The following is a 12,594-nucleotide window of genomic DNA, read 5'->3' as shown; positions in this document are numbered from 1 at the left end:
TTATTCAATATAATACTTACTTTACATACGGATCGCAGGCATTGGCAAGAGCAGGGGTGCGAGATGGCAGATGTTTCACCTTCAAAATGTGCACCTGAAGTCTCTCTGTGCTGGACTCGTACTTCAGCGTGAACCACACTCGCCCCTAGGGAAATTAAAACGAAAGGTTATCACGTGACTGGGAACATCACTCATGGCGCAAAATTATTGACACAGCGCGTCCAAACATGGCGTCATAAAAATACTGTCACAATATGCAACACGACAAGTTACAATATGCGCTTGATTCACCAATCAATTGGAGTGCAAATAGCACTGGAGTGTGGAACTCTTTTTTTTACAGGCCTATTATCATAAATATATTGGAAGTTTATCAGTTTACACACACACACAAGTTTACACTCAACTAAATTCGTGTGTAAACACACACGAATTTAGAGAACCGGAATTCGCGGAGGGATTAAGGTTATTCTGTTTTACGATTTACGCTTACGCATCGGTATTTCAATCAGCTTCTGACAGGTCATTTACTAAACAATAACGACCTCTGAAATGCTGTATTTAGTAGATACCTACCTAGTCAATGAAAAGATTTGTTTGAAAAAAAAAACGCAGAGCTCTGCAAAGGTGCGATGAATTATTTAGTAAACGTTACTCTGCCTTTGCGTCGTTGGAACAAAAAGTTGTTAGAGCGCTTTATCTACATGAAAGTCGTAGAGGAAACAATAAAAACCGTCACGTTGGCATTATGTATAAATATTCATAAGGCACGCAACTTTCATAACGTATGGCTGTGGAAACATTATGTTTTGTTTTATGGTTTGAGATTACAAAAATGTGATATGGACAATTAAAGTTTTTTTTTATATTTTTACTTTTCCTCAATTACAGAGTAGAAACAATAAAATTCTTCGTTTATTAAATATTCGTAAAACAAACTTTTGAAAGGGATTCAATTGTTTGAACAATGAAGCGCATAGATTTATATACTATCAGTGTTCATTTTTTTTGTTTTTATTGTACATTATATGGAACTACAAATGGCGGACTCAATGCATTATTTATCAGTCAACCAGTGGATTTAGGCCATTAGTCAAACAAATTTATTTATATGAGTGAGTGAGTGGGATCAGATTTTAAGCGAGAAAATGTTTCGAAGTTCTATTTCTTTAACTTCCTTCCAATTATAGATTCTTGATCGAATTTTCAGAAATTAATTGAATGGCTACATAAAGGAATAAATGAATTACCACGTGGCCCTCGGGCCAGAGCAGGTCCTCGTCGAGGCAATCCGATTTGTAGAGAGACGGGTCCAACACTCCGAGGTCGGCCGTGTTTGCTAAAACAAATTATAACAAAATTTCATTAAGCAGGTTCATACCAAATTAGGTAAAGAAACGGGAGTAATGTATTTTTTATTTCTTTGGGTAGGCAAGATTGATAAGACGGAATAATTCAGCCAAAAGATACCATCATGACTTTGCTGGTTATCAATGTTGTAGAATATAGCTATTTACGATATAAGTGCGGAAAAGAGGAAATTCGAAACGAGTGAACACGACCGAAGGGTGTGTTTTAAATCGACACGAGTTGCGAATTACCTATTCGCACGTGTATCGTACAACGTTTTACAGTACATATAACACTTTAAACATTCGACATACGCACGGAAAGTGCTCTTTCCTGCACTAGTTCGGGAAATTAGCACTATATGTATGTACAAATAAATAAATATAAGACGTTAAAACACTATACAGTAAAATTATTATAATACATAAAGCATACCTACACAAGTTTATACAAATAGCAATATTATGTATAAGTAGAAGATTTCTCGGTCTAAACCCATTATTACGAAGTGGTACAAATGTCGTATCTGAGAATAATATATGTTATATTTTATAATATTTTTCACATTGCTTGTGTGCGGTGACAGCTTTTATCTACGTACAATTTATAACCTTAAAACGCATAAATTGTATAAGCTATCATCCTACCCAAGCTACATGAAAAACCCTATACCTGATACTTAATAACTAGCCTAGCGTACGTTTTAATAACTACCCTAGTACAAACCGCCGATTTCCGACCAAATAATAACAGAGTTTTCACCATGTAAACAGTTCATTTCCTCGATTTAATTGTAATAATGGATGCCGAAATTACAGACCTCGTTGGCATTTAACACCTTTAATTTCCGTCTCATAATGAAATTGGCAAGGTGATTACTAAAATTAAATTTTTCGGGGCTTCGGCATTTACACAACCACAAAACTGGAATTGGTCACATATAGGAAAATATTCATTATGATACTTACTCATAACGTTCGAGGTTTTTCCTAGCACCCACCACCCACCACACTATAATGATTGAGCTAGTATGCAACGTGTACTTGTAGAACATACTTATTCTTTTCATAAAAAAATTGCTTATATATTAACCATTAGCAAAATAAAATATAATTTAAAACTAATCTTATTACGGACCAACACAAAAGTCGAAATGTATTTAACTTGTTCCGCTCTACACAAAGCAAACAATGCCGCCGGGCCCCGTTAAAGCCAATTATCCGAGTCGTAGCGCTACTGTAGATATTCCATGTCAAATAAATGAAAGGACTAGATGACGACCTACGCCAGACAGGGCTGGATAAACTTTAATAAAACAGGAGAGGCACCTGACATCGGCATCAACCTTTATGTTACAATCTAAATTTGCTTTAATGTATGTACATATCTGAATATTATTCCTCTTCTACTTGTTCCAATAGTTGAGTAAGTCTGCATTTGAATATTTAGATTAGAGCTCCCGATACACGTGTTACACGCTGACACGGGTACCCGTGTTCTTAAGCCCGGCGGTATTAAGAACCCGAACTACACGAACCCGCCCGGATTCGGAAACGTTTACCCGTGCACCCGTGTATTTCGTGTACCCGTGTACACGGGTACCCGTGTACACGGATCTTATTTACCCGCGGGTTCGACCCTTCACTCTCGTGTTGGGGAGATTCGTGCTTGAAGACATACGATTGAATTGGAAAATTCGATTACTTTGCAGTTTTACCTCAATAATTCATATTTTTAGCTTTACTCTAAATAATATTAAAATTAACAATAGGTATCTTAGTATCCGTTGATTTCATTGATAGCTCGTTTTCTTCATTGTAGTTTTTTGATAATAAAAGTAAACCTAAATGATAATCTAATACAAAAGTAGCTAGTTATGCTTACTGAAACTACCACGAACGGATATGTCATTATTTTCCTTTGTAGCGCGAGGGTGGGCAATTCTGATGCTTGAACAAACCAGTATAATAATACTATCAAGACCCGAGACATAAGTATAATAATACTAATAATATAGCCATTGATTTCCATGCAAATTTACATTTAGTCGTTTTTTCCTTTACATGGCCCCGCTTTGGGTAAAGGCCTCCTCCATTTGTTTCCTTTTTATTCTGTCTTGTGCTTTAAGCTTCCAGTCTCTACCAGCAATTCTTTGGATTTCGTCAATCCAGCGGTCTTTGGGTCTCCCTTTGCCTCTTTTTTTCCCGATAGGGCCCGCCCATTCAGTTACCCGTTTTGTCCCTCTTCTGTCTGTGATGCGAGCTACGTGTCTCGCCCATGTTCATTTCAGCTGTAGAGCGTGTTGTCCTGCGTCTATTAATTTAGTTTTCTCGCGAATGTTTTCGCTATTACATCTGTCACTGAGCTTAATGCCCAGGTTACTTCGTTCAATAGCTCGCTGATATAAACGTATTTTTGTTTTTATTATGTCCTTTGTGAAGAACCATGTTTGTGCACCGTAAGATAGACAAGGCAATAAGCATGCATCTCTGACCTTTTTACAAACATAAGTAGGTACTAGGTAACCTAAAAGCCCTCTTACATCGATTAGCGTGATCGATCAATTCGCCGCCGCTCCAGTGTATTTACAATCGTGCTGATAAATAAACTGTGTTGTTTTATCTAAATGTTGAATAGCGTGAAGAAAATGTACAAGAATTCATACATACAGTTCATCACAAAAAGGGATTAAGTATTTAAAATGGCCATATGGTATGCAATAAACAAAGTGCAGGTATTTCATTCAATATACCGTGTTGTTTTTACAATATGAATTGGTGCTTTTGGTGTTATCTCTTGTAACAAGCTTAACACGTCTGCAAAAAATACAACAACTAATCATTCAGGTAGAATTATCTCATTGTTTTGTTGCAACGCGGCACTTAAGAGCATTTTGCTAATGACAAAGACAGCAAGAAATGAATAATATCTGTGCCTAAGATTTATAAAGTATCTCATCACGTACGGTATGGTCTTTATTTTATCTATGCATGTTATTCTACGTCTACGACGATAAAGAACTAAACCGTAAGTACATGTTTTTTGTGTAGCTACCTAATTATTACTTGAATAACGAGTTATTTTGTATAGGGGCTGTTCATAAATTACGTCATCGATTTTTGACGTTTTTTGACCCCCCCTCCCCCTAAAATCATCCAAAAATCATGCTTCGAATGACCCCGTTTCCTTCTACATCATCCGATGTCCCCCCCTCCCCTCAATTTTAAATGACGTAATTTATGAATATCCCCATATCTTAAATGATGACAAAGGCAATACAAAATTAATTAAATTAGTATAATACATATCAATAACATTGAAAATCCGATAAAACTGATCGGATTCGATTCCAGTCTGAGCTCCTGATTCTGAATCTTTGTTTTATTTAAAGCTCTATACATTACTTCAATCTCCGCTACACGCCAAGACGGGTTAGGCCCGCGTGTATTTATGTTCCGTTCACCGTGTACACGGGTACACGGGTACACGGATACACGGATCTTAATTACACGGGTACCCGACTACACGTGTAGAACGGGTCAGAAAACCGTGTACGTGTAGTTCGGAAACGGGTACCGAACACGTGTACACGAAACACGGACACGACCGCGAGCCCTAATTTAGATTGAAAAAGAAGCTTATAGTGCTTGTCATATGTGAAAGAACAGCAGATGCAAAATGTTTCGATAGTAATATTATTGAAGACGCGAGACGCCCAGCGAGCGAATTCAAAGTTGTTGTCTCAGAGCGTGCGCTCATAGGAACGTGAGTGGTGAATTGGAAAGCTGGGGAAGTATTCCAACTCGAAAATTTCTCGAAAACATTCAATTATTAATAAAGAAAATAATTCCCATGATCCTAAAATTAACATGGTGGAACATCTAATGAATTCCGCGGATGCCTTCCGCTGTTTGAATAATAATGCTTATTACTTGCAAATGACAGGACAGGACACTGACGTGAAACAGTAATCTGAGCGCTATTGTTTAAAATACTGCCACGACCTTTGGATCTTTGACGTTTTAACATAATGACGTTTTGCATTTAGAAATACTTTTGTTTTCAGATTGTAAGGATAAATAACTGTGGGTATTTTATTCCTTATTTTCTAACACAATGTTAACTTTTGCTTGAAATAACTTTTTCCCATTCTCCCAATTTCTTATTTATTTTTCTCGTCCTGAGGTAATTTTAGGCAGAGATGACTTTTCGAATTTGTTTAAAATATCTGATATTTACGTAGGTAAGTACGTTTCGATCCATTTGGTTTTTGAAAAATACCGTAGGTCTGTTTGTAAATTATTAGGTACAAGGAATTTCAGACAAAGCCATTGTTATCAGATTCGACATGTCCCTCTGTTGTTGATGTTATAGTAGAATTGTTTTGTGTGTAGTGTAAGTATTGACATATGGTTATAAACTATTTTATGGACTCGTAAATTCAATACACAAGACAATATTTTGTGTATATGTTCTGAGTTTTGTGTATTAGGTATGTATCACAGAAACATCATTCTACATATAATTATTAATGGTAAACACTTATATATGTCGTGTGCTGTGTGTATAATACATAATTACATATATGCAAGCCGTGGTAACTTAGTAGTTCAGACACTCATCGCCCTTGGTTTGATAAAAGTACGACGGATGATAAACTGGCCATTGCGCTAAAATAACTTTTAAATGTTGGGTATAAGCTGGCATATTTAACTGAGAAAAAAATGGGCAACCAAGTACCTATGCTTCAGGGATGGAATCTTTGTTTTTGGTATCTGTTCGACTCTTCAAATAAGCTAACTCATTATATATATAAAAAGGCATATAAAACCGTCATAATTATATTTACTCCATATAATGTAATCAAGAGAAACATGTAATTACGAAGGCACATCATTTTCATTACAGGGTACGAAGAGCCTCATGGGGCCTCGCATTATTAGATACGTCATGCAGACGGTTTATCGCAACGCAAAAGTTGTGAATTTACATTACGTATATTAAACCCTTTATAAATTACTACAATAGTTAAAAAGTTTAGTCGAGTGTGAAAGGGTAAATTTGTTTAAATAATAAGTATTTACTCTGTTAATTGAGTATTAAGACGTTCAAGTCAACTTTATTTTTCAGATTTTTAATTCTTAATGGCAAAATAAATTGCTACGTCAGACTTCTTTTAAAATCACCTGGTAAGGTATTACCAGTATACGTATATAAAAAATAAACACGTTTTTTTATATTATATCCAATCAAAGTCGTTTTTAAATATAGTAATCACTACACACTACACCGAAAATAATGTCTGGTCTGTGGTATCTTGAAATAAAACGCAGGTTACACAATTAATTAATGCTGTATTCCTTCGTTATTGTCTTACCAAAAACTAGACGCCATCTTGGTTGGAGGGCAAGGGCGAGACAGACAGCCGTAAAGGCTGACATACACGAGTCGGTATACTACACTCTCCCCCAACAGTTTTAAAGAGTCCCGTGAAATGTTACACTCTATCTTACACTAGAACTTATTCTTAAAACAATATAAGCTTAAGGAACTGTACTTAGTTAACAACTTCTTTCGCTAGCTAAAAGAACAGACTTTATTTATTGTAGTTAACTTTTCACATAACATACTTATTTCTACGTTTACTCTTGGCATCACACATACGTGCACATCCTAGGATGTCCTACGAGTATCTTATTCTAATAAACTAAGGCTACAATTCAACATTTGATTAACATGTCGCTTCCATTTACACCCCTCCACGTCTATGATATACGTAGTGTTAGGAATCGATTCCTCCACTATTACTCCTTGTATCCAAGGTTGTCTGTTTTTCCTATAATCCTTAACCATTACCTTTTCTCCCACCATAAATTCTATGTTTCTACTCCCCGATGCCTGTTCCCTCTGCTTTTCTAGCATATGTTGTGCTCTTTCTATAACCGGCGGCGGTCGTAGCAGAGCGAACCGGGACCGGAGATCTCTATTGTATATGAGCGAAGCAGGCGTCACTCCTGTTGTACTATGTGGCGTTACTCGGTAATCAAAAAGGAATAAATTAATTGCTGATTGAATTGTATTTCCTCTGCTTTCTTTAATTTTTAACACATGTTTTTTGAATATATCCACAAATCTTTCTGCTGCTCCATTGGTCGCAGGGTGGTATGGGGGAGTAAAGGTATGTTTAATGTCTTTCAGCTTACAGAAATCTTTAAATTCAGAAGATGTAAAGGACGGTCCGTTGTCAGTTACCAAGTGGACAGGGTAGCCATGACGTGCAAAAAGACTATTGAAAACCTCGATTGTACGAGATGAGGTTATCGAGTTCATTTCTATAACTTCTGGCCACTTACTGTAACTGTCAACCACTACTAAGTACATTTTATTGTAAAATGGTCCACAATAATCCGCATGAATGCGGTACCATACAGACGGGGCCACTGGCCACGATTTCTGGTGCCCCTTAGTGGGATTATTTCGAACTGAAAGGCAAGTAAGGCAATCATTTGTGATTTTTTCTATTTCTGCATCTATGCCTGGCCACCAGAAGTAAGAGCGTGCCAGCTGCTTCATACGTACAGTACCGAAATGACTTTTATGTAGTTCTAATAAGATTGCCTGTCTTAATGACTCTGGTATGATGATTCTATAACCCCAGAAAAGGCAACCTCTGTCAAAACTTATTTCAGTTTTCTTATTACCATAGGTTGACAATTCTTTCTCCGTCACTAAGTCAGGCCATCCGTCCATGGTATATCTAATGATTTTGGCTAATGTTACATCTTTTCTGGTTGCCTCTTGTATAGATTTCCAGTCCAAATTCTCAATTTCACAATTTTGAATATAATAAATATTACTTATCTCTGCATCGGTACAGATAGGATGCATAGAATCTGTATTTTCACTGATTAGCATAGGGGTGCGTGATAAAAAATCTGCTGGATTCTTATCAGTTTTAATGTGTCGAATTTTGTAGTTGAATGCTGACAAAAAAATTGCATAATGTTGCAACCTTTTTGCTGCCATTTTAGGAATGGCTTTAGTTGGGCCAAAAATGCGTACTAAAGCTGCACTATCAGTTTCCAACTCAAAACTCCTACCATATGTATAATTATAGAATTTTGTCACACCAAACACTACGGCCATAGCTTCCTTGTCTATAGTAGAATATTTAATCTCTGTCTCATTAAGTTTTCTACTTGCATAAGCAATTGGTTTAACTACTCCGTTCCTGTCTCTGTTTGAAATTACTGCAGCCAAGCCTGTGTCTGATGCGTCACAACTTAAAATTAAAGGTAAGTTTGGGTCGTAATGAGTTAGATTTTCCATGTTAGCCAGCTTATTTTTTATCATAACAAAGGCATTATCACATTGGTGCGTCCAGTTGAATTTATTTTCTTTGGTACATTCATATAATGGTGTCAATATGCTTGCCATATCTTTTAAGAAACGAGAATAATAGTTAACTTTGCCTAAAAATGACCTCAACATTGTTACATTTATGGGTGGTGTAGCCTGCAGCAATGGTTTTATATTATCTTTATTTACCCGTATACCATTACTGTCAATTGTAAAACCAAACACATCAATGCTATTTTCAAAAAATTTACACTTTTGTATCTTTAACTTAAATTCACTTTGTTGTAGCCTCTCTAAAACCTTGGATAAAGTGTCTACTGTATCCTGAAGATCTTTACCACTAATATAAATATTATCTATAAATACAGCAGTATTTGGAATATCTGATAATTTTTTACTCATGAGCCGCTGAAATGAGCCTGGTCCTGTGCTCACACCATAAGGAAGGTAATTATACCTGTATGTGCCCACTTCAGTAACAATAACTGTACAATCTTTTGAGGCTTCGTCTAATGGTGCCTGATGATATGCCTCTTTCAGGTCCAGCTCGCAGAAGTATTTTCCATTATTAAGGGAATTAAATATTTCTTCTACATGAGGCAATGGAAAGTGATCCACCTCTAAGTGTGGGTTGACTGTTAATTTGTAGTCTCCACATAACCTTACCGAGCCATCTCCCTTTAAAATTGGAACCACAGGTGTACCCCACTGGCTGGTTTCCACGGGTTCAATTCTACCATTTTTAATAAGTCTAGAAATTTCAGCTTTTACCTTGTCTTGAAGTGCAAATGGAACTCGGCGTACCGGCAGGCTTTTTGGTTTGGCATCCTTTTTCAATTTGAGGCTGATGGTTTCACCTTTAAAATTTCCCCATCCTTCACTAAATACTTCTGCGAACCTTTCCTTTATTGCAGCTCTGGCTTCTGAAACATTATTAAATTTTTTATTTACTACATTTGCTTCATTTGACATTACAAATTTGGGCGGCCATAATCCTAACTCCTGTAACCAGTCTCTTCCAATAATACATGGTGTGTTCTCAGTTACGAAACTATTTAATTGTTTAGTTACATTATTCAATGTTACTGTCAAGCTATCCAATATTCCTAACGGTTGTGATATTTTTTGATCAAAATTTTTAAATAAAACATTACATTTTTTTATGTCCTTATCAGGAAATAGCATCTGTTTTTGTTTCAATGGAATAACAGTAACATCAGACCCTGTATCGAGCTGAAATTCCACCATACAACCCTCAACATTAAGATTTAACATATGAGGAGGCACTTTACTTACATTTACATAGTACATTTGGTACTCATCTATTTTTTTGTTTTCTGATGCATCCTCGGGTTCCTCTTTCTGTATAGAGTTAATTTTGAAACTTTTCTTCTTGGGACAGACCTTAAAAATGTGTCCTTGTTGACCACATTCCGAACAATATTTTTGGCGCAGCGTACACTCTGAACGCAGATGATTATCACCACCGCAGCAATAACACCTAGTACCTTTATTCATGTTTGGCTTCCCTCTTGCTGGTCTTCCTTGAAATGATTTATTTCTGTTAGTTTGCTGATAGTAAACATTGGCTTCCACTTCTGCCTTTTGCCCTGTTTCTTTTAATGCCGCTTCTACAGTTCTAGCCAAAGTGATATAATCCTCTAATGTCTGATTTGTATCCGCCTTTAGTAATTCAAATTTAATGAGTTTGGAGTGCACACCGTCAATGAACTTTTCTTTTAATTGATCCTCGGAGTCCTTGAATTGACATTTGCCAGCCAGCTTCCGAAGTTCTGTAATATAATCCTCTATTTTTTCATTTGGAAGCTGATTCCGACTTCGGAACGTCGCGCGTTCCAAAACAATGGACTTTTTTGGTACGTATTTGTTTTTCAAGATCGTAGTGAGCTCAGAATAAGAGAGACTTGCAGGTTTTTTTGTGTTACACAGTGATGACAAAATTTCGAAAACCTGCGGTGTTATCTTTGTTAACAAGAGAGGCACTTTTTTCTCTTCTGGCACGTCATTCAATGTAATATAGCATTCTAATTGTTGTTCAAAACATTCCCATTTAGTGCCATCAAAGGGTTGTAGATTTAAATGGGTTATGTGTGCGTGTGACATCTTAGGTTGGCTCACTTTCTTATTTTGTTTTTCTTTGCAATATTTCACCAATATTTGCCGCAATTCGTCGACGGTTTGGTTTTCGTTGAATGTGATATTTAACTTATTCAAGTATTCTTGTAATTCAATTTTTGACAATTTGTAAATCCATCCGGTTTTGTCAAATGTTATGTTTACAACACTCTTATCACTGTTGTCTGTAGAATCACTGTGCTCGGTGTCCGACATTTAATTTAAAGTTAACTTCTTCGCTTTTAAACAAATATTATTGTGGCACGCGTTCTCAAGATTTTGCATTTTCCTCAAGAGGCCGCCATTACACAGAGACAAAAGCAGATCGATTTCACGGCGTCTATATTGCAATTGTGACTTTTCACTTGGTAAATACACTTCGTTATTAATTAAAACTGTGATTTATTGTTGGTTCGTCTATCTCGTCGCCACTGTGGTATCTTGAAATAAAACGCAGGTTACACAATTAATTAATGCTGTATTCCTTCGTTATTGTCTTACCAAAAACTAGACGCCATCTTGGTTGGAGGGCAAGGGCGAGACAGACAGCCGTAAAGGCTGACATACACGAGTCGGTATACTACATGGTCCGCATAAGTATTAAATCTTTTGAATCTTCAAATTATCCTAGGAGTTTCTAAAAATCCCAAGCGACGGTACCCAATACAATTGGGCCAGTCCCTACCAATTCCGTTCCAAACATGTTTGAAAACCCTTAATCTTATTTCTATTGGGCGAGAAAGTATTCAGTATCCCTCTCCTGAGTGTTCGCAGTAGATAGTCAATGATTGGTAATATGTTTTTTTATCTAAAGCCTGTGTCTGTGTCTGTGCCAGAGCTCCATGGTTTATCCTACATCATTTTATTTTTTTGGTAGAAATATAGTACATACAATAATGTTAAAATTTTCTCCTTGTTATAAAGTAAATATCTACGTACCTACTAAAGTTTTATTTATAAGTACAGTAAGCATCAAAAGTAATGGATTACACTACGGGTCAATTGGGAGTTTTTTTTGTTGTCCCCTACACTTTTTTTTTTAATTTGGGATTTTTTATGTTATTTCTACTCAGTATCACGAGCTCTTTCTATCCTAATAGGAGAAAAAAAATGTCCTAAGGTTTTTATTTCCATTACGTCATCATTTTTACCACACTAGTACGGGGGTCAGAACACTAGTACGGGGGTCAGATGACACTTACTTGCCTGTTGGTTTTGTACCATAAAACAATGTAAGTTATGTAAGTAGTTTAAGCACCTTTATTAACTCAATAAAATATTTTTATCTTTATCTTTATCCTTTAGGGTTCCGTACCCAAAGGGTAAAAACGGGACCCTATTACTAAGACTCCGCTGTCCGTCCGTCCGTCCGTCTATCACCAGGCTGTATCTCACGAACCGTGATAGCTAGACAGTTGAAATTTTCACAGATGATGTATTTCTGTTGCCGTTAGAACAACAAATACTAAAAACAGAATAAAATAAAGATTTAAGTGGGGCTCCATACAATAAACGTGATTTTTGACCGAAGTTAAGCAACGTCGGGCGGGGTCAGTACTTGGATGGGTGACCGTTTTTTTGCTTGTTTTGCTCTATTTTTTGTTGATGGTGCGGAACCCTCCGTGCGCGAGTCCGACTCGCACTTGGCCGGTTTTTTCATAGACTTTGTATGGCGGTCGCGGAATGGAAAGATCGAAAAATGTATGGAAATTTTGGGACACTTTTTTTGTGTTATTAGGATAGAAAGAG

At 36.5% G+C, this 12,594-nt stretch overlaps 1 protein-coding gene across 2 annotated transcripts in view; it reads right to left on the bottom strand.

The window, feature by feature from the left end:
• LOC134654123 (synaptotagmin-15-like) overlaps positions 1-12,594 on the bottom strand; it is a 78,509-nt gene that overhangs the window by 24,873 nt on the left and 41,042 nt on the right. For both annotated transcript variants that reach the window (XM_063509565.1, XM_063509564.1), the window contains exons 6-7: positions 1,251-1,339; positions 21-145 (exon numbers count right to left, since the gene is read on the bottom strand). In XM_063509565.1, coding sequence (XP_063365635.1) covers positions 21-145; positions 1,251-1,339 — 214 coding nt within the window. The remainder of the gene's footprint in view (positions 1-20; positions 146-1,250; positions 1,340-12,594) is intronic.

The sequence above is a fragment of the Cydia amplana genome, chromosome 14 (assembly GCF_948474715.1).
Source record: "Cydia amplana chromosome 14, ilCydAmpl1.1, whole genome shotgun sequence".
NCBI classification, from domain to species: domain Eukaryota; kingdom Metazoa; phylum Arthropoda; class Insecta; order Lepidoptera; family Tortricidae; genus Cydia; species Cydia amplana.
The sequence above is the reverse complement of the archived record's forward strand: the minus strand, read 5'-3'. Positions and strand labels throughout refer to the sequence as shown.